Source organism: Plectrocnemia conspersa, unplaced genomic scaffold, assembly GCF_051122295.1.
Source record: "Plectrocnemia conspersa isolate PC_06_02 unplaced genomic scaffold, ASM5112229v1 ptg000006l, whole genome shotgun sequence".
NCBI lineage: Eukaryota > Metazoa > Arthropoda > Insecta > Trichoptera > Polycentropodidae > Plectrocnemia > Plectrocnemia conspersa.
Window position 1 is genome coordinate 21,164,161 of NW_028277170.1, and position 24,349 is coordinate 21,188,509.

General features: G+C 30.7%; 1 protein-coding gene across 1 annotated transcript; it reads right to left on the reverse strand.

Annotated features, from left to right (window-relative positions):
• Nucleotides 1-1,363: 1,363 nt before the first annotated feature.
• On the reverse strand, nucleotides 1,364-23,573 carry Trhn (tryptophan hydroxylase). Its single transcript, XM_088188012.1, has 11 exons — nucleotides 23,429-23,573; nucleotides 20,828-21,105; nucleotides 16,061-16,220; nucleotides 15,826-15,991; nucleotides 15,620-15,670; nucleotides 11,101-11,218; nucleotides 10,736-10,899; nucleotides 6,887-7,013; nucleotides 6,592-6,824; nucleotides 1,669-1,885; nucleotides 1,364-1,540 (listed from the first exon to the last, which is right to left on the reverse strand). Exons 2-11 carry the CDS (start codon nucleotides 21,101-21,103, stop codon nucleotides 1,475-1,477), a joined length of 1,578 nt encoding a protein of 525 aa, XP_088044138.1. The 5' UTR covers nucleotides 21,104-21,105; nucleotides 23,429-23,573; the 3' UTR covers nucleotides 1,364-1,474.
• Between the last annotated feature and the right edge of the window lie 776 nt (nucleotides 23,574-24,349).

The following is a 24,349-nucleotide window of genomic DNA, read 5'->3' on the forward strand; positions in this document are numbered from 1 at the left end:
ATACATAAATATCGAATCCGTATCGGCGTTTGTTTTGTGTAAATTTGCATATCAATTTAATACAAATAAAGTATGCTGTAAGTCCAATTTTCGATCAGCTGATGCCGTATACAAAAAATAACGCGGCGAATGTTGGCTTCTAAATCGTCCATCGTCTCTGTTTTATCGGCGTAGACTAGCGACTTCACATATGACCACAGAAAATAATCCAAAGGTGTTAAATCATACGATCTTGGAGGCCAATTCACAGGTCCATTACGCGAAATTATGCGCTCATTGAATGTTTGCTTTAATAAATTGATTGTAGCGCGTGATGTGTTGCATGTTGCGCCGTCTTGTTGAAACCAATGCCCTTCCACATTATTGCCATTTAATTGGGGAACGAAAAAGTCAGTAATTGTTCCTTTGACTGTAACGTATTGGCCGGTATCATTTTGAAAAAATATGGACGAATAATTCCACCAACCCATAAATCACACCAAACAGTGACTTTTTGTGGATGCAATGACGTCTCAATAATGGCTTTTGGACTTTATTCACTCGTCAAGCGGCTTCAATTCTTGCACGAGTTGGATTTTGTAAGCTCGTAAACTAATATCTTTTCGCAAAATCTTTTATAAAATAGATGAACAGCTCCAATTGCTGTCCACGATGGCGAATTGACTCATTCGGGTCCTCCTTAATAATACGCTCCACAGCAGAAACAACTTATTCGGTGCGCACTGTACGACGTCTCTGCGGATCCGTATTATCAATAGTATGCGGGGTGCAAAAGTGATCCATGGTTTGCTCGGATGAACATTTATGTCGACCGTAAAATAGTAAGTTTCGCAAAACTGAACCACGATTTTAAAAATAAATTTACGCAATTTATGGCGTAAGTCTATTCATGGTAAATGGCAAAGCAAACTAAGCACAAATCAGCTGTCGCTGGGAAAAGTGTTGCCAATTCTAAAAACAAACTTCTAGAACATATGTATCCTTCTTAACTTCCTCAGTGATCGCGTTTTGAACAAACGAACCGCACTTATTTTATACTCGTTGAAAGATCATGAACCTACATACATTTTCATGTTGTCTTCTTTTGTAGCTCGAACTTTTGAAACATGCTCCGTTAATATTAGACCATATTTAATTTACTTTATCAGTGCAACTAATCCAAAAAATAGAATTCAAATAAAATTTTCTGTCTTCTTTCAGATAACGCTCTATTATGTGCTTTTTACCAAAAAACACAATTTTCTTGAGATGGTACAAATAATTTAATCGAATCTGTCCCTTCTCCAGCTGTCCATGATAGTTCTGTAATTTAAGAAGAAATAAATAAAATACCATAAATTAAAATAAAAATAATACGAAATTCTGCTTGCACACATAACGTTTTATTAATTTTTCTACATTTTACATACACATACATATATTCTTTATTTGTTTTATAACATTTGATATAATATGCAACTTATCTATAACCGTTTTATTCATGAGTTTCATTGTTGGGCGAAGTCTCACCAGAGTTCGACGACGGACTTTTATCATTCACCTGCAAAAGATAAGACCGACGATTTAAATATAAAATTAATAGACATCATTATTGCCACTGCAAATAAAAAAACACGCCAAGTGCAAATGTAAATGCGCTGCAAAACGCTGCTATTTATATTTTGTTACCTGAAGACCAGTGTTCAGCATGCTCGTAATAGTATTGAAGTCGACAGTATTATCGTGAGCTGAAATCTTTTTCATGGCTGCCAAGACCAAGCAGAGATCTCCCTTTAGTTCGCTGGCAACAGCAGTGATTTTCTGAGCGTTGCTCAACACTTCCACGCTTTGGGTGTAAGGGTTGTAACGAACTCCAAAGGGACGTTGGATGCCCTCGGCGAACGTACTGAAATTGATAAATTATCATATATAATAATTTCGTATCAGTATGTTATGCTTTCTTGTATAACGTAGAGAAAAAAAATCAGCATCATTATTACACTAACTCCCTGTATGTGCACGAAAAATATATCAACAAGTCGAATGGCCATTGCCAGGCAAGAGTTTGCAAGTGCTCCAGTCTTAGCCTTTAGCAAGAACAGAGGACCATGATCGCCATCTGGAAACCACATTTGAAGCTACTCGAGCACCGAAGGGTTGTCAACTATGCCTTTGAGCAATTTATAAAAGTGTTTAGTCATATAAACATATCTGCTAGTTGACAGCAATGCTTTTAAAAGAGAAGCACATAATATAGAATATTTATACACAGGGAAAAAGTAATGTAGAATATTCATTGCATAGACTTATTCATTACATCTGAAATCCATATAATATAGCCAGATTTTAGTACGCTGCGGACTAGGGAATCATAAAGAGTGCACGTCATAAAGTATTCGTAAAGTAATGCGCATTTCTCAAGATAAAAGCGAACATCTTTATCGATTTAATGTGAGTCTCAGCTATATGCAAGCTGAATTTGTAATGCTTCTCAAACGTCACACAAAGATACTTAATAAAGAAAGGCAAGAATACATCCACCGATTTGCAGGAGTTTTAGCTGGTATCGATGACCTTGATAAAGCATTTCATGACACTGAAAAGTAATCAATATAAAGTCTTTGTTTTGTCTCATTACTGTTTCAATGTCATTAACAAATAATGTAAATAGTAATGGCCCCAAGTTCGAGACTCAAGTATGAGTACTGATATCTATTGCTATTAGAAAATTATAATATTATTTATCTAAATGACAGAACGCATATCATACGTACTTTTGTTATGCGTAAACTTTTATACATACGTATGTATGTAAAAACGGTAAAGTGAAGCTGAAATTAATTTAACAAAAATTAAATCTGTATAAGCTCTGCTCGCAAAGTTTAGAACATTGTACTATTCATCCATGATCCATGGGCTGGCGCTGAATAGCGGTGAGTGGAGTTCGAGAGCTATTCGCGTCGAGCAAAGTAAAATTTCTCACTATGCGGCATAATCAATTTACGACAGCATCTCATTCATAAAAACAGCACATCATAAAAATATTATAAACAAACACTTTTTATATTGAATGTACTTATGTTTTGGTCTTATAAATTATGTTATAAAATAAGATGTTTGAAAACAATTTGAGAAACAATGTAATACAACTAAATTGTCGCAATAAGCTTAGGTACAATATTTATATAATATTTTTTTTAAAGAAATTATTTGCATAATTAATGCAAACCGTGAAATCCCAGAAATTGCATAGAAAGGGGCCAGATAATATATTAGTACAAGTTGACCTAAAAATCACTATTTACAAATCATATAATTTTTTGTACAACTATCATTATTTGTGTTTAGCTTTTATATGCTATATTAATATTAAATACCATAAACATTTTTTATCTAGACATTAAACATAATATCTTGCAAATGACTGACGATTATCTTCACAAATGCGAGATCTTTTAATGACACTATTACAACATGTAAATTACCCGAAATCGCTCTCAGCTCAAGAGATTGAGACTTGTAAACAAACATTAACCCATTTAAATATCCCCATAAAAATAAATCTGAAGCTGTGAGATCATATCATACACAGGCTGATAAAAATCAATGTTCCTTATAGTTATTTGCTATTCCATCTGTTTTTCGGGTAGTTGTATATGTCATTAATGCTGAACAACAACAAAATAAATTAGTTAACACGACGTATTGTATTAAATTATTATTTTTCATGCATCTATTTTTAGTATCTAAAATAAAAATAAAATAAAACTAAAGTGATTTTTTGACATATTTCTTATGTTCCGTAAGAACATAAGAAATATGTCCAAAAAGATGTCCGTAAAATAAGTTAAATATTTACTTGAAACTAAAAAAATATGACATATCCCATTGACATTTCATTATTATATGGTGTTAAACGTATGATTTCTTAATACTATTTTATGTAATAATGAAAAAAAGTTAAGTACACATTGTGACGATAAATTCGCTTTGTTAAAAATATTTTTCCTTTTCCGCTCGTAAGGTGCGTGGGACTCAATTGTTGGCTTTAAATATAAATGGAAAAGTTTGGTATTCGTTTAATTCAATAATTTATATATCTCAAAAATCTCATTTAGGTTTAAATATTATTACAACAAGGCTTAAAAAAATTGCTAATGACCTTATAAAAGTTTACAAATTTTAACTTACAAATATATATTTAGCAAGAGATCAATAAATTATTGAATATGTCTCAACTTTATAAGCATTGAATTTTATTTAGCCTTATTATACAACACTTCAAATAATTGAATCGATTGCACTGACATATTCAATTTAATAAATTTTTAAGTATCTTCATGTTGTGCTGTCATCAATATTCCATGTTACATTTTATATTTTCTTGTAGCATAATACACGACGTAGGTAATGATTATATTGTCTTTATGCTTTTTATTTATATATATTATGATAAGTATAGGTTAAATATCAATATGTCACAAACAGTATGAACCTTATAATTGAATAAATAAATTATAATAAAAGTGACCTGTCCATATCTACAATAAAATATGTTTTTAATAATATTTATTTAACTATTTATTGTTGAACGTTGCTACATTACAGACTCTATGTGTAAACACAATCAAAGTCCGTAAATCAAATAAATTAATATTGTGCGCTACTTTAGAAAGACTATTGCGCACTCTTTATGATCTGTAGCATATTAGAATCTGGCTCAATTATTAGATAAGATTTTAATTGCTGCTCGATTAAGCAGGGATGTCATTAAATTAATTTTATTAATTTTTAGGGAGCAAAAGTTAGACAGTTAGTGGTCTTGTTTCATTATATGACATGCATTTTTTGGCCAAATTCAAAGAAATTCATGTCAAAAGCAATTTAATCGTACCGTCGCTCGGTTATCTATCGTTCAAATTATCATATTTAAACCAAATTTTGACCAATAGGAGAGCGCAAAAAATAGATATCCCTTCTCAGAAGTCAAAAATCCACGTCAAAAGCAATAAAATCGTGTCGGTGCCGTCGTAGTGTGAACGTTTAGTTATATAGCAATCAAATTAAGACTTTTTATAGCAATACTATTACAATTACAATAAGTACGAACCGAATGAAGCAAATCTAAACCGAATTTTGACCAATAGGAGAGCGCAAAAAACAATTATCACTTCTCAGAAGTCAAAAATCCACGTCAAAAGCAATAAAATAGTGTCGGCGCCGATGCAGTGGGAACGCTCGTAACCGAGCGTTCCCACTGCGACGGCGCCGACACGATTTTATTGCTTTTGACGTGATTTTTTGACTTCTGAGAAGTGATAATTGTTTCTGCGCCCTCCTATTGACCAAAATTCGGTTCGAATACACTTTAACCAATAATCTCATAGCATAATTATGTTTCTTTTGCTTATTTTACCCTGAGAAATAAATTGGCTTGTTTTATATTTTGCACCTAGATAAATGAATGTTATAAAACTGTAATTAGCTTTAGAGCTTTAAGTAGGTTTGGTTTGGGTTTGAACACCAAATGGACGTTTCGCAACTATCAAATTGAGTTTCATAGATATTTTAAAGCAACATTAATTTCACTAGCGTTTATCAGTTAAATTATATTATCGTTAGTGGAAATATATACCTATTGGTAAAAATGTATTAGGACTTCACTGGTAAAAATATAACTTTACCTAAAACACACATTCACTGTAATATTTATACTTCGCATGTAAATAAATAATGAGAAGTATACAGGCGGCTCCATTTTTCCCTACCCCCCCCCCCCTTCATCTTTTCATATTATATGCACATAAAAAGCAATGTTCAAAACATTTTTCAAGTGTGATGATATATGTATATTAATGGTTATCAGGCATTTGACTCGAACAAAAAATAAGGAAAATCTAATTTAACTTTATCTATAGATCGGGGCATAGAATCAATATTTGTTAAATTTTTTATTATTTTCAAATATTCAACTTAGCTCTTAGCTATTTATGGATATTTATTTTTTAACTCATTCAGTTGAGAAACTACACTACACAAACGGGCGTTCCATCGCGAAAATGCCGCCCCCAAGCAAATGCCACCCGAGACTGTCCTCCCCTCTTCCGTCCCCTTTAACCTTTTATGCTTTTAGTCATCGTAGCGCATTAATTTAACCTGCCGGGTCACTTTAAAAAATTGTAATGATTCATCTGAATTTAAATTCTATAATAATCATTAAATCAGAAATACCTAATAAGATAAAAATTGAAAAGCACTAGGGTTTATATGGGATTTAAAACTAGATTCGGCTATTTTTTCTTTGGTCTTTTATTTTTAGCAGCATATGCTAAAAATAAAGGCAACCTATGACCCGCGGGTCACCAAGTGACCCGTTTGATGATTTGAAGTGACCCATTTCAGTTATGCAAATATCATTTTTTTAACGTCTTACGATGTCACGACTAGACCACATATATGGTTGTTAGGACCAAAAATATTCACTGACTCGAACAGTGTTTTTAATAGTCACATTTTAATTATTTTGACCCGCAGCCAAAAAAGGTTGCCGAGGCCTAATGTAGTGTTTTTAAATTGAAAAAAATTGATATACATATAAATATGGTAATTTACCGCATTTTGTCCTTTGCTTCCTCGAACGAATCGGTGTAGTAGTAAGCGTTTTGGTACGAAGTGATGATGCACTCTTCGTGAATAGTGACTTCTGGATCGAAACGCTTGATCTTATCCTTGGTAACAAGAGCGTGTTGTAGTTCAGCTACGGAAGATAGAAGACCAGCTCCGTAAACTTTCAAAGTGCCATCGCTTAAACGGCATAATCCAAACTCGACGGTAAAAAAGTACAACTGTAAATATAACACATAGATCAAGCACTGCTTTTTATAAATACTAATTTTATTTTATTTACCGTCGCCAATTTAGCTATGTCTTCTTCGGAAGCGCCTAGCGAGGCTAGTCCAAGTTCTTGAGAAAATTGGGCGAAGCTGGGATTGGCCAACAGAGGCATGTGACCCAACAACTCATGGCAGCAATCCCTGGAATTTTTATTGATAGATAAAAAAACGTCACAAAGAATTTAACCGATAAAATTACACAATTAATCGTTTATTCAAATACGGTAATTTATTTTTATCGCAAATATCAGCGAGTGAGAGTAAATAAAATACATTTCTTGAGAAACAATCAGATTTTTAATTTTCGCAAGATAATCCAAGACCTCGCATTACCAGACGTACTAGGAAAAAATAATCCATTGTGATTGTGAGTAATAATACATTTTTATAATCACCAGAATTAAGTTCAGCTGCGATTAAATTAATTCAGCAAAATTGATGGAACGTTTTAAATACATATTTTTATCGTTATTGTATATACAATAGCGCATTATGTTTGGAACGAATTTGATACACATAAATATAGAATCCGTATTGGTGTTTGTTTTATGTGAATTTGCGTATAAATTAAATAAGTAGAAATATATTAAACGCGATGGAGTTTAATAATATCGTTGGCTTAATTTGCAATAGAAATTAATAGCAGTCCCAAAAGAATACAATATTCAACATTTTCAAAACTATCTGAGGAGAAGCGTAAACAAAAAATTGTATCTTAGGAACGAGAATTGACAGGCAAACAAAAGAAGTTTAAAAATAATATTCAAAATTCAGAAATTATTAAAGATTGTTTTATGATGACTGTTTTGAAAATATCCAGTTGAACCTAATGACTATGCAAAATATAATCGCATCAATGTCACCAAATATAAAGAATCAATGAACAACGAATTCAAAGAAATTTGCTTATTTTCATTGGCTATTGATGAATCAACTGATGTCACTTCCAGGGCCCAGTTAATAATATTTGGTCGTGAAATAACATACGAGTCTGGAGTGTGCGAAATATTAATTGGAAAGAGTTCATTAATAGACCAAAAGAAAGGTGGTGATATGTTAATTGGACTTCTAGAAGTGTTCCAAAAGTGTTCCAATCATTTCATTGCATAATTCATTAGGAGAGTTTGTGTTTGTTATCATGTTATGAAAGTTGTGATTAAAACAATTAATTTTATTATATCTCATGCCCTTAATCACAGACAATTTAAACAATTTCACAAAGAAATTGATAGTGAATATGGTGACTTATTTTTTATGAGGAAACATTAGAGCGGTTTTTAAGATTGAATTTTTACGACTGACTGAAAAAATTAAATTATTCGCGATATAAGAAAACCAGATTGATTATGCAACTTAGCTTATCTTGTTGATATTACGCGACTTCAGATCAATAAATTAATCAAATTTACGGTTATATTGCTTCTTTTCAATGTATAGTCCGTCCAAGATGTTAACGCTCATCATCGTTGTGTTGGAAACAAGGTGCGTGTACGCATGCATGCATACATATACAGTTTTCCGCGAACCAGTACTAATTCAGGGCTGTTTTAATGGTAGGGTAACCATACGTTTGAAATTGAATTAAAAATTAATATATGTTATATTTTTATTTTAAATTATTGCCATGTTGTGTTATTTTGTAATCAATAGAACAATTCCTGTATTATTCTATTGGTATTTTTATATTCAACCTGAAGAGTGATTCCAAAACTGCTATCATGTATTTGAGTTAAATATGTATATAAATAAATAAAATAAATAAGAAAGTAATATTTTACATTATCTTCAACAAATTAAATTAAAATAGGAAAAATTTATTGAACGGTAAATTGCACATGGTCACCCTATTATATTCTCTCACCAATACTGTAGCAATGAGCGTTCATATCTTGGACGGACTATAAATTAATATATTTATAACCCAATTAATGTCTAAAAAGTTGCCACACTTTCCTTGTCATAACTTTTTTCCTACAAGTTTAATGTAAAATTTAAAAATATGTATGTGGAAGCTACTGACAACTTAATAATAGCCTTCAGAGATCGCTTTTCTGATTTTCAGAAAATAAATCAGTTGCTTGATGTATTTAGCAAACCTTTCGTTATTTGCGCCTGAAAATTCACTAAAATCAGTTCAACATGCAAATTCTTTATCTTTATGCAAAATGACAAAAAAGGGATTTGTTGAATTTCTATCGCTGCGTCGATCAAAATAAGTATAAACTTTTAGTTGATAATGCATTAAAATACACAAGCTTTTTCGGTTCAAAATATATTTATAAACAAACTTTTTCAATAATGAACATTAACAAATCGAAAAGTAGAAACAGTTTGACAAATAAAAATTTAGAATCCATTTTACGTTTGGCAACTACAAAAATTGAAGCAAATTTTAAAAAAATTGTCAAGTTAATAGCATGTCATTCATCAAATTATTTTTTTTCTCAAATAAATGTTTATTATTATTTTAATCTTTTATTTTTTGTATTTTACATATATGTAATTAAGTTAAATTAAGACCATCGTAACCTAACAGATTACCCCAATGCGTCATGATGGTCGAAATTATGTTTATAAATATTTTTTCAATACACAAAAAATATATAATTAAGATAGTAAATAAAGAAGAAACAAACAAACAAAAAACATTAAATATTAAAATTATATGATATAGATCCGGATTAGCTCTTCGTAGCTGACGTCAATATGCAATGACAGCCATAGGCGAGTCGGTAAGCAAGACTTCTTAGCCCCAGCGGCTATCAAAAGAGGACGCGATCATGATTCTCGAATACGTTATGGAACCCAAAACAGCTGGATTGTCAACAGCACCCTTCAGTAGTTTGAAGCAATGCTTAGCTACATACAACTTTCTGCGAGAACTCAGCGAATCGTATCCTAACGCTTTCCAAATTATAGATCCCGATTCAATAATACTACGAACTAAGGTGTCATAGAAGACGCGATTAACTGAAAGGCGTTCCTCATAACAAAGTCGAGCATCTTGGAAAAGTTATCACAGACGTTGCGTATGTATAGAGAGAACCTCCACTTACTCTCAAAAGTGATTCCGAGGTTATTGGTGGAAGTTTATCTAGCCAAAAAGTTCCCATCAAGATCATAGGAATAAACTGATGCTGAACGGGATCAAGAAAATGACACAGTATCACTTTTCAACACTATATATCTAAATAAAGCAGCGTAAGCCACAGCTTCCACTTGTTATCCAAAAAACACGCACACTAAACTAATACAATCGAATTGTACGAGTTGACAACCAGATACTGTGATATTATATATTATTTATTTTGTACGAAATGGGCTGCAATATTTACATTCATAGACGGATGTGATTCAGACGAAAAACCTTAATATAATATATAATGTGTAGCTTATATGATGTGAAATAATATTTTTTAAATCAAGTTAATAAACAACTTTAATTATTTGGTGGCTCGTCGTAAGGAATAATGCATTTGCAATGCATCAGGCTGTGCATCTCTGGAATAAACAAATATTTTACGAATATTCATATAGTTAAAAATCAGGCAAATAATTCGATTGAGAACATATATAAGAGAGAATAAAACTTTCCGTGAAAATAACTAACTGTTCTGATTAGCTGTTGCATTTTCCACTCCATAAAATAAAATCGTGATTAGAGCAAGCACGTACGATGCGATACTTTCCTTTTCGCTTGCTCGCGTGTTAAGTGACGAGAGTGAGTGAGAGATAAGGGCGTGCGTTCCTCACCGTACGCGTCTAGATTATATTCGTTCTAATCCAGACTCCTTGCGATTTAACCGATTATTGTGACTATTAATCTTAATCGCATTAAAAATATATATTATATTCAGACTTACGGTTCAGGTGTATAGAAAGGATCAGACGAGTGACGTATATATTGAGTGCAATGAAACACTCTAAATGCCAGACCAGAGAGGAAGTCTCTTGGTGATAGATAGCCAGCGACTGGACGCAGTTGAAATCCTGTCTTCCTCTTCAAAAATGCACTCACGTCTTCCAGCTAAAAAAATATTAAAAAAATCACTTCTGGAGTCAATATCAAATGTATCCATATCCATATATTTAAGTTCTTTATTATATATGTAGAAATGTACAGTAAATGAGTCTTCAGAAAAGCTATATTAAACCGATTTTTTATTTTACTCAAAAGTAAGTAATTTCAACAGGTCTGATATTGATTCTGAGATTCACAAATATTTACCTGTGGTAAGTTATCCTCTCTATATCCGCAATACTTGACGAGCTGCGGCCAATTCTCCAGATATTCCAGACACGCGTGCTTGAGGTACAACTTGTGCAGTTCGCGAAAAACGACACTCCTAAATTGATTGAAAATGATACTCAATATATTGCAGTATGACTAAGTCGATGAATTGACGTAAACGAAGTAAATAAATTGAATATAAAGTTTCGCAAAACATCGTTCCGTAGCAGCGCAATTCAATTTCAAATACAAACAAGCGCTTGATTGGAGAATCTATACTTCAGTCGACAGCTGCCAATTAACTAACACGTTTTTCATAATTGGAATTGTGTTGACATACAGACCCCAGTCAATATTCACACTTGAGAATAAAATATCGCGCTTACGAGCAAACCTCGATCTAATCGAATCGCGTCGATAATTATTCACGAGATAAGGAAAAGTTATGTAAACTTAAAGTGATTTTAAACAATTGACTGCTAATTTATAATCAGTCGCAAATTTGTTTCCTCTGTGCTAAATATAAAAATACAACTGAAATTTATTATCAATTTATTTTTGATTACGTCAATGATGTATTGAACAGCCATATTGCAACATATTTGTGTGAATTTAAACCAGAAGACGTTCATCCGTCGTTACTTATGAACTCTGTTTTGATATAGTTATAACGATAGATGAACTATATCAGTTCTGCAGAAATATTTTTATTATAAATTTAATTTTAATATAATATTTGATTTTTCCATATGAAAATTCAAGATGCAAAATTCCTCGGCTATTCTACTATTTCGCAAAACCCATTTAGAGATTTAGTGAGAGTGGTGTATCGAAAAGGGGGCAAGAAATCCCAATTTAACAGTCCGAAAGTATTGTTTCACAATGTAAGTTTTATGACACATTTTGTTTCACCATCGAGCTCAAACATTGCCGTTTAACAAAAAAAAAAAAATGCGAGTATTTGCAAAAAATACACACGGCATACTCGGAGGACGGTTGTACACAAAAAATTGCATTTAAGTCTATTGTTATTTATAATCGTTAATCTTGATCGCTTGTTATCCATCGGTTGATGGTGAGCTCTCTACCAAGAGATGGAAACAGATTTTTTATACTCCAATGTAATTTTGATAGAAATTACACAGAATAAATAATTAAATTTAATAATTAATATTTATTATTGATTTAAAAGTAACAAAAAATATTTATTCTCATATTTTTGCAAATATGAAAAGACCAAATTCTGCATGTAAAATTAACTGATTCATAAATAGAAGATTATAAAAAAATTGTTCTTTGAAATTTATAATCCGCGAGAGTTGACAATGTCGGCACTTCATTTTTGTTGTCAACAATTATTAATATATTAAAATTATTCTATAGCAAATTAATATATTAAAATTATACCACCACAAAATTTAAATGAAAAGTAGTTCTGAAATATTTCTTTGCCATTTTTTCTATATTACTTTGGTTTGATCACAAAATCATGTCTGTGGACTTTATAATTTATGTATTATGACTAAAATTAAATCATTCTATGGTTCAACTTTATAAAAATTACAACAATGCAATATAATGATGAATTTATCAACCGTAATAGTATTATAACAAACAATAAGCTTATCCGGCGGTGTAATTAATTTATAAGTACTAATTTTCAGCGTCGACAGCCATTATTAAATTACATATAACTATTTTAATGATTGAATCATATGTGTTTATGCATACAATATATATATACATACATTGTTTATAACAAATACACATAAATAGTTATTTGATTAGGTAATTTAAATTTAATAATATGTAGGAGGCCTATTTATATTTATAGCCAAAATTTGACGGCACTCTGGTAACACTGGCGTGACGGATTCTATCGACTGGCAACCTTTGGCGCGTACGCACGCGAAGTAATCCTAAGTAAGACAGTAAAAACGGCAAAAAAATATTTCAGAACCACTCTTGTTTCATCTTTTGTCCGTGAACGTGGGAAAATTTTATATGTGTGCTTATCGAAAAACACATTAAACGGCTCACCCGTCCCAATATATTATTAATAGCAAAAAAGTAAGGATTAACAATAACTTTATGAAGTGCCGACCATTGTCCACTTTTTTAATAAAAAATAGAAATTATTCTATTATACCGTGTGTATTTTTTGAAATTGTTTAATGAAACATTCAATGTAAAATTTAGTGAATTTAAATTAGTATCTTTAAAAGAAATTTACAACATAATTTGTAAATTAAAAAAATAATTCACCATTGATGAATTAGATGTAAATATAATTAAAAAACTTGGGAAATACTAGGTACTAAATTACATCTAAATAATTTTAAATCATCTGCATTATGTATGACATAAATTAATATACGCGAAGAGGTTTAACTTTTAAAGAACTCCCGAAAGGGAAAAATATTTTTTTCGACAATCGACCGCTATTGGAATTACCGAGTTAAATCATCGCAGCAACCGACACTTTTTTACTAATTATCCATGACAGACCTTATCGAAGACTTTCTAAAAATCTGTATATACGACAGCTAATTGAATTCCGACTATAGTGATATTGGTCCAAGAAACATATCGAAATGATAAAAGCCATATCTATAAATCAATATTCAATAAATTTAACGAGTTTTTCTAAGAAGTACAACGAATCACCATGGTCATGGATAGAGATAGATGACTTGTCCCTGTTTATTAGTAGATAAAAATATGGAGCAAAGGTTGCATTAAATATATGATTTAGTGTGGTACTTATAGTATAAGCGAGCACTACCTTCGTTTCTGATACATATGTAAGTACATAAAACAGGTGACTTACTATATACTGATAGATACACGAAAGGGGGTAAAGAGGCGATGGATTGCTGAATCGGGCAAATACCCCATAGTGCGATCGCTTGCGTCGCACTATGGGGTATTTGCCCGATCTGGGTGGCCAAAATTATTTCTCCATTTTAGTTGATTCCATAAGTGTTCTTAGTCAAATATATAATGGTATAAGTATTAAAAAATAAATTATAGAAAATTTTTTTTTTTAAATATAAAAAAAAAAAAAAAAAATTCATGAAATAATTCATGCAATTTTATTTTAGTAAGTATTTTAAGTATTTCTTAAATTGTAGGCCCGAGGAAGAGGAATTCCGTGTTGAACGGTCGTACGAATTTCGCCGCATCAAGTGTTAAAAATAAAAAATAAATTGTATATGTCACAAAGTTTGATATTTGCTATTTTTTTAACAAGAAAAAGTATTTGACTAGTATTTTATCATACTCGGTATCGTTTTCATTTTTAAATATGTGTATATTTGGTAATTCTAAGCAAATTTTTATTTTATTTTATTAGTACGCGATCCACAATTTGAGGTTTACTGATTTTACCATAGTAATCATGTTATTAAAAAATCACAATCATTATAAAACTGTATTTTAAATTTGACGTTAGCATGTCACCTAATTAAAAAGTTATAATAGTTTAAAACGTTTAGGTCCTAACTTTCGCGACTAAGCCCCGTCCCATTTTTAAGAATAATGGTATGCAATGTGTTAAAAACCGCAAAAATCCGCAGCCAATTTTACATGTATCATAAAGAGAAAGGCACAAGCTTTATATTGTATATAAAATCTACATTAAAAAGTGGTGGGAAATATAACTAATGAACTCAAAATTAGAAAAAAAAAAATAGGAAAAAGTACTAAAAAATGGTACTTATTCAAAACAATATTGTGTGTTTAATATGACAGCAACTGCAACAAAGAGCTATGAAACGTAGAAACAAAAACATGCTTTATCACAATCAATGGTTTGTATTTTTAACTGTACTCAAATAAAATTATAATAATTGTCCAATGTACGAGTATGCAATCGACGCCGAGAAAACGATGCGTCCACTCGAAGGGATGACTGACTTCCGACCGATCGTGGGGGTGCTAGCGTTATGCAAGGAGTGGGGGAATTGCTGATTATTATTCGCAAAATTATCAGCTTTACAGAGCAACTTTTTTTTTACCTGCGCTTAAATTTTCATAATCGACTTTTGGCCCTCTAGATCAAGCAAATACCCCACCGTGCGTCGAATAAACAAGAAGTAGTATATATTAATCATATACAAACTTCTTTCATATATGATGTATGTGTACCGACTATCGATAAACATTATCATCGTTTTCATTTATTTTACTTGTTGCTTATTTGCCTTCCAATATTTGTTTTACTTTCAACTTTATCCATGACAGCACTGTTTATAGATCTATATGGCTCCCTATATACTACATATGTACATACAGACATAAAGCACTTATACTTGTTTGAATAGGTCGGATTCAACACGATTTCTGCTTTATACAAATCAAGCCAATTACGCTTCAAAGCGAGCAGCGAGAGAAATACACGAAAATCATTTTGGACGAAGTAAGATACGAAACTTATTGTTTAAAAAAGTAATGGATCATTGTATTACATATATATTGTGTTTTTAATAATATTAATAACTAAATAATCACTTACCATGTACTTATCTCTTCTTCGGTGTATTGAACTTTGGGAATCGGTTGACCACTGCAAACAATACAATCAATCAAAACTGTATTAACATTTAAAAACATATATGCAATAAACTGACAACAAATCGACAAGGAAGATGCCGGCATTATAATATTTATTCTGTCGGACTCGAATCAATGTATTGTCGGTAAAATGCAATGGACCCATACTATTTGTAGGTGTTAGCGATTGCCGCAAACTGCTCTCTGCGTTTTCTGTAAATCGGATCCTTAAATCCAGGATGATCAGCGTCCAAATCTGATCCGTACATCAGCACGTTCTGAGCCCTGTCCAGATCGGATATCTTCTTGGGAAACCATGGCATCTCGTCAAAATCTATTCAAAAAACACTTCAATAATATATCATCCGATTCGTCAATCGTTTGCTATGACTTATTACAGTACCAAAACTGGCAGCTGCCGATAGAGGAGTCGGAGGTGGAAAGTTGTCGTCTCCTTTGACTCCAGACGGCATAAAGTGTATAGTAGTGACTTCCCTCCTCAGCATCCTGTTCAGATGGTCCATTCTCCTTCTGTCACACTCGATCTCAACCAAGATATCTGCCTATATATAAATAACCATTCATATATGAGTAAAAAATATTTAATTTAATCTAATACTGCATCATTTCGAAAACGTCTCAATTTTGTAAAATGACTTCTCATTCATTAGTAAAAGTGTTGTTTGGTACAATAAGCTCTTTAATAAGGGACCGACTCTTGAAAAAATCATAGCAAGAATATATTCATAATAAACCCTCAAATAACGAATCTGAACTAAGCTACTTGTTTGAGATGTATGTACTGACGTAATTCAGGTATAAGTTTCTTTAGCCCTATTTTATGCATAAAAGAAATAAAATTTTAAAGCATCCCTTTCTAGGAATTACTTCGACAATAAACATTATTATTCAAAGGGACAGACTGTATTTTTTTGACGCGGCTTCGTTTGTATTATAATTTGCTTGTAAATTGTTGTTGACTTCATTGCTTTTTAAACCTATAAAAAATAAAAAGCATGGGAGGAAATATTAATGAGCAAAAAATCAACAACAGCACCAGCTGAATTATATTAATATGTTTTTATGGATTGTATTATGAGTAATTTGATGTAGCAAAATAAATAAATAATGCATTCAGTTTCATGTTGGTATTTCGCTACTTGAATGACAACGAGATTCGGAAACTAACAAACAAATATAACGATGATCTTTGTGTGCTGTTATCCTAAGAAATATTACATTTAAAATCAATATATGATGCAAAAATTAAAATTACAAATATTTTATCAATACAGTTGCTAAATAAAATAAAACAATTTAATCTTGAATCAATATTTTTCAATATTGTTATTGATTTAACATAATTTCGTATAGTACCAACAGGGATGTCAGGGACAGAAAAATGCATGTCATTTAATTTAATACGTTGTAATATTTAAAAAGTTAAAATGACGTCCCTGATTCTAAACCAGAAATTTTCAGGTTATCCCTAATAGAACATTTAAAAAAAACAGTCTTAAAATAAAATATTTTTTAAAACATTTCATTTCAGTAAAATTATATTGAAATACATTTTCACCAATAGATATATATTTTACCAGTGAAAATATAATTTATCTGGCAGGTGCAAGTAAAATTATATGGTTTCAACTTTTTCATATGTATTAATAAATATAAACATGCGATATTTTGTTAGTATTTTTTTAAGAAAATAAAATTTAATATTTTCAGATAAACTTAATTAAATCAATCAATTACATAGTTTCCATTATTGCTAATGACTATCTCCCTTCTTTCTGTCAACTTTTTAATCTCATTAGAATAAAAACTTTCAGGTTTCGATGCGAAGAATGCATCTAGTGATGTTTTTACCTCATCTGTTGTACTATTTTTTTTCCATTTAAATAATTTTGTAGAGATAAAAGCAAGTGAAAATCAAAAGGAGCTAAATCAGGAGAATAAGGTGGATGCTTTAAAACAGCTCCTTTAATTTATGCTGTGTCATCATTGCATTGCGCATTGTCATGATGAAAGACGACACCCTTGCGATTGCTAAGTTCAGGTCGTTTGCTTACGAGTTTTAATTTTTGCAGCTGTTCACAATATCTATCAGCATTAATTGTTTGGTTAGGTTGCAATAAATCATAATAAATAATGCCCTTCATATCCCACCAAACACAAAGCATTATTTTTTTAATAATGTTCTGCCTTTGGAGTGTTAATGGGACTTGGTCCAGTGTCACTTCCTAGTTTGATTGTTATAGACAAACAATTTTTCATTCCCAGTCACTAGTCGATGCAAAAAAGGTTCATGCTTTTGACACGCACACAAAGAAACACATGTGGCAACTCGGTCCAGCAGGTTTGCGGGTGACAAGTTGTGCGGGACCCAAACGTCGTACTTGGAAACCATTCCAATGCGATTCAGATGTTTCACCACCGAAGATTGATTGATACCCATCTTCATTGCGATGTTCCTGGTATTTTGACGTGGATCAGCTTCAAGTATGGCATTCAGAACATCATTATCAGTGGTTAAAGGGCGCCCTACTCTTTCTTCATCAGCTGTTCACAGATCTGAATTTAGCAAGCCATCGTTGACTGTTTCGAACATCGACAGCACCTCTGCCGTACACATCACATATGTTTTTGATTGCCAAAGTTGCATTATAGCCTTTATCGAATTCAAAAAGTAAAAAATGTCAAATATCGACTCTTCTCTGACATTTTAAAAAAATCTCAACCGCTGACGATAGACTAAAAAAATGTTAGAAGAAACTCTCGTTTATATAATACAAATACAACACAGTTGGTTAAATAAAATATACGATAGTCAATGTAAAAATATGACGTTACTTATGCATCAACCTATATAAATGTCACAGTGAATGTATATTTTTTTGTAAAGTTATATTATTTTCACTGGTGAAATCCAAATACGATTTCATCATTAAATATACGTATTTCTACAATTAAAAATATAATTTAACTGATAGGTGCTAGTGAATTAATAAGCTGTTCTAAAATGTCTATGAAGCCCTATTTAACAGTTGCGAAACGTCCATTTTCTGTTCAAACCCAAACCTAACCTAATAAAAGTTCTAAAAATAAATATAGTTATAGAACTATCATTAAATCAAATCAAGGAGAAAATAAACGGAAGAAATACAGACACATGTCGCATCTCGCATATTGTACTTCGATATTACACTGTTTTAAAAGTATGATAGCTATCCTTAACGATGTTACTACATACTTCTGATATAAGAGTTTTGCTCAAAGAATATTCAAACCGAAATTTGATCAATAGGAGAGCGCAAAAAACAATTATCACTTCTCAGAAGGCAAAAATTCACGTCAAAAGCAATAAAATCGTGACGGCGAAGTCACGATTTTTTGCTTTTGACATTGATTTTTGACTTTTGAGAAGAGATAATTGGTTTTTGCGCTCTCCTATTGGTGAAAATTTACATGAGGTGCATAAATGTTACAGTGAGTTATATATTCACTAGTGAAGTTTAAATACAGTTGCACCAGTAGATATATATATATTTCTACTAGCAAAAATATAATTTTATTGATAAGCGCTAATATGCTGCTCTAAAATGTTTATGAAGCGCAATTCGACAGTTTCGAAACGTGCATTTGCTGTTCAAACCCAAACCTAACCAAATGAAAGTTATAAAACAAATAGTTTTAGAACCTTAAAGTCCAAAATACAAACTATGCTAACTCATCTCAAGGTAAAATAAGCGGAAGAATACGTATAGATAGACATCGCATCTCACATATTGTTCCATAGTTTTACTGCATTTCGATATTACACTATGTTTTAAAAATATGATAACTATTCTTACCGATATTACTATGGATTTATAATATAAAAGAGCTGATTAAAGTATATTCAAACCGAATTTCGGTCAATAGGAGAGTGCAAAAAACAATTATCACTTCTCAGAAGTCAAAAATCCACGTCAAAAGCAATAAAATCGTGTCGGTGCCGTCGCAGTGGGAACGCTCGGTAACGAGCGTTCCCACTGCGACGGCACCGACACGATTTTATTGCTTTTGCCGTGAATTTTTGCCTTCTGAGAAGTGATAATTGTTTTTAGCGCTCTCCTATTGGGTAAAATTTGGTTTTGATGTCTTTATTCGACTCTCACTCGTAATATTGTTATAAAAGTATTAATATAAACGCTTGATAATCAAGCGTTTATATTAATACATGGACTAGAAATTTTATATATGGCAGCAATAAAGCAGTAAAGAAAACACGACTAATTATCAGATAAATATTATGAGTAGATCTTTTTAATAATTTGTAATGCGTCATTAATAAAATATGGTGCAACGGTGGCTAATTTTTATATTTATTTGAGCATATAAATGGTTAACTCGTACATATTATTATTTATTGAAGAAATTATATTACGATGTTAAAAAACATATAAAATGCTATTTTTGTTTGAGGCCCGGAATCATCGTTTTCCCATGGCCCGGGTTCATTCACGGCGGCCCTGACAATGAACACAATAATTGCCATCTCTTTTGATTATTTTTCTCTCATTTAGAGCATAAAAAAAGTAAAATTAAAACATGTTTTTTAAACAATCGATATTTGTATTACTAAAATAGATATTGATGCACTGATATCGAAAGAATATTATTATATTTTTTTGTGTATAAAGTCAAATTATAATCGACCCATTAGTAATATGAAATATATATTAATTATTATAATTATTATAAAATTCTATATGCGACCCTTGACATTTTTTTGTTGGAATGTGGCTTACAAGATCCATAACGTATGCCACCACTTGAAAAAATAAAGGTAATAAATGGATCAGAAGAAAGATATATTGATCGCCGAATATGTGTACGACACGAGAAGAAAAATAATCATTACAACAATATAGGAATTAGCCTAATTTGTTAAAATAGTGAAACAATTAATTATAAAATAGTATTACAACTTACAAGCTCGATTTTATTTTATTTTTTATCACGATATTTTTTTGTGACATATAGATAGGGTTCAATCCCAGGTTTTTCGTATATTAGTAACCGAATTATTCCACTGTGTGTATTGAAGCTATTAATATGTTTTTAAAAGCACGTATTTTTAACCATATTTGTCAAATGAGTGAGTAATATTGTAAACATCTACCTGATTTAAGTCCGCCTCGGATTTCCTGGATTCGATGTGCAGCACGTTGATGCCAAGGTCCTGGAACACATTCAAAACCTTGGCCAGCCCTCCAACCTGATTCTTCAGGGAGAATATTATGGAGGTCTTCTCGCTTTCGTCTATCGCTCCCGATCCCGAGGGATCGGTGAGCGGAGGTGGACGACGCTGGTGGATGGGACTCCCCTGCTTTATAGCCCATTCTTCTCCGCTTCTGTACAGCCAGAGTCCCAGGAGGCCCTTGCCGGAGCCGCTCATGACTTAGATATACATAATTAAAATACATAATGTAAATAAATAATATACGAACGTAATTAAATATTGAGCGCTAATGAGAATTATGGAATTCATATGTATTTATTTTTACATATAAAATTATATTTAACATATGCTTTATTTAAAAATAATGCGTTACAACAAGATAAAGCTATACCAACTGAGTTAGAAGTATTAAAACCACCAGATATCTATATAATTAATTTTAAATTAATATGTGTTATATAATTTTTAATCAATATATGTCACTCTGCAGTTTTTTTTATTAAAAAGTGACATATATTATTTTTATGTCTGATTATTACATATAATATTATAAATAAATCAAAATATTTTGATGTCCCTAATAAAAGATATGGTGTCCCAAATAGCAAAATAAATTACTGTTATTTCCTTGATTTGATTTCTGGTAATATTATAATCAAATATAATATATATTTTATATTAAAAAAACATTCTATTCTACTTTAAAATTTATTATTAAAATATTAATCCCAAGACCCGCAGAAACTTAGATGACTTTTTCGCGCAAAAAAATTAATTGATAATAATCTCGTAAATATTTTTTTTTAATAAAACAATAATATTATTATTTTCTTAATTATTTATAAATTTGCATTTAGCCCACTGTGCGTCTGCAGAAAATTTTGAATACCAACGCCGCGCCGACGGCAAAAATACAAGTCATGCTATCCATTAAATTTTCTATAAAACGCATATAAAACATTTATTTTTGTGTATTAATATTGATTATCTCACTATTAAAATTATATATTTTAATCATAAACCAATATCCCGATTAAACGGCATTTTGTCCCAAATAGCACAGTGAGTCTTCAAGCTTCTATTCTAATACTGTACATATTTATATGCAAAATCTGTTTAAATATAATAGAGATGAACTAAATCCGACAACAAAATCCTATCTCTCTTGGAATACAAATAATAACGTTTGTTTTCTTATTGAAATTTATGGTCTCTACAACACTAATAATTTATTCATGCATTTATAAATCGTTTGGCTACCATAATCAAATATCGTAGTGATTTTTAAATTAAAAAAACACTTTTATCTACTTTAAAATTTATTATTAAACTTGCAAAAAATTTGATCAATTATAATAAAATCCTAATAAAACATAAATATTTTTATTTTATTCCTAATTATTTGTACATCTGCACATAACCCACTGTGCGTCTGCACTTTGATTACCAACGCCACGCCGACGGCAAATATACTTTAAAGCCTGATTAAAAAAATACTATTCTTCGTCAAATTTTGTAAAACCGCATACTGAACTATTACATTGTTATTTAAATAATATATTTTGCTTTTGATTAAAATGTCTTAATGTATTATTTTATTAATTTTATAATTTATAATATATTTTATTAATAAATATATATAATAATATAATAATAGGTTTAACCCAACTGTCTCCTATAATACTGTAGATTTTTATATACAAAATCTGTATATAATATAAAAAGAACAAAGTCCTATATGGCTTCGTGTTTTGACTGTTCCGAAATATAATTAAAAATGTTTGTTTTCTTATTGAAGTTTATGGTCTCTACAAGATTATTAATTAATTCAAGCATTTTATATACTTTCTAAGTTTTTAAACTGCTTGACATCATAATTAAATTTAATGCATATTTTTAGATTGAAAAATAAACTTTATTAAATACAGATTTTATAACCCAGCTTTAAGCTAATGCTATAAGTTTTTTGTATCATAATCCATAATAACAATTAACTACAATAATTTTTATTATTATATGATTTTTTATTAGATATATATATTATAAATATTATTTAAAGAAATAAAAATAATGTTAATCTAGAGCACAAAATTCTGATTTTATTATTATAAATAGCATACATAATAAAAATGTTATTATTGCAATTAAAATATCAAGGCTTATGCTCTTTACATTGTCTTAAATGCTATTTTATATATTTTATATCCAATTAATATGCATCTATTATAAAGCCATAATTCATCATCTACTACTTATGTATGTTTCAGATCACCCAAAGTAAAAAAAGCTTTCAAAAGCTATTGAATATAAGTGTAAAAATATGATAAAAAATATTGTTTATTTAATGACAATAAAAATATCTCTGGGTTCGCTTTTGTATACTAATTAATATTTCTGAATCAATCTTACAGTAAAAATTTTTTATAGATTGAACTATGTTTGAATATATGTATATAAAAAAAAATATTCACATAATATGTTATATTAAATATATAAAATGATCATTATAGAAGTGATATTTGGATTCAATTAATTACTCACTGTTAGTTGCTTGTCCGCCTGCTAGATTCTACTCATTCCAGGGTCTCAAACACTCCTTATAAGGCTTTCACGGGGTTCGCTCTGATTGGACGCTTTCCAAGGAGGAGTGTGGGGTACCTCATTGGTTGAATCAACAGTTTGAAGCGACTCTTATCAATTTTGCTCTCTCTTCTAGCTGAATGTTCTCAAACGAAAGCTCATTCTTTCGCACAAAACGCTTTTTCTACCTTTTATTTTTTATTACTGACGACGAAATCAAAAAATGTGAGCATGTGAAACTCATTTTAAAATACCTGAGCTTGTTAAAAATCATATAAACTATTCGGCAAAACAGCTGTTCAATGTAATTTGATTTAATGCATAGTATTTTTATTTTTTTCCCATTTAGTTAAATTGCATTCTTTTTTAACTTAATTCATAAGTATCACCTATGCAATAAATCAAACTGTCATCTGCAAACAAACATATTTTACATTTTTCTATATTATTTAGTACTTGATCAAAAACACTTGAATATGTTATACTCAACTGACATTTAGAGAAGTGGAAACTATAAACTTTTTTATCGGACTGCAATTTAAGTGATTCTCGAAAAGATAGATCCAGAAAAAAACTGCCACCCCAACACTAGCTTCGATGAAGATTAACACAATTGCAGTAATTTTGTTCATCAAATTTTTCGATCCTTCAAAGTACGTTGCTCTGTGCTTACTTAGACCAATTTTCGACCTCTAAGTCCGACTTGTACACCTAAAATTAAATTTATATTTAGAACTGAATTTTTTATATTAAAAGATTATCAATATGTGAGTTACGGCATCCTTTTCCTTACAAAATAGCACTGCTAATAAGTAGAAACATTAGAGATTGCTCATTAATTTAGCAAAATTTAATAAATAAAAATTGATCACTAATGCTGCT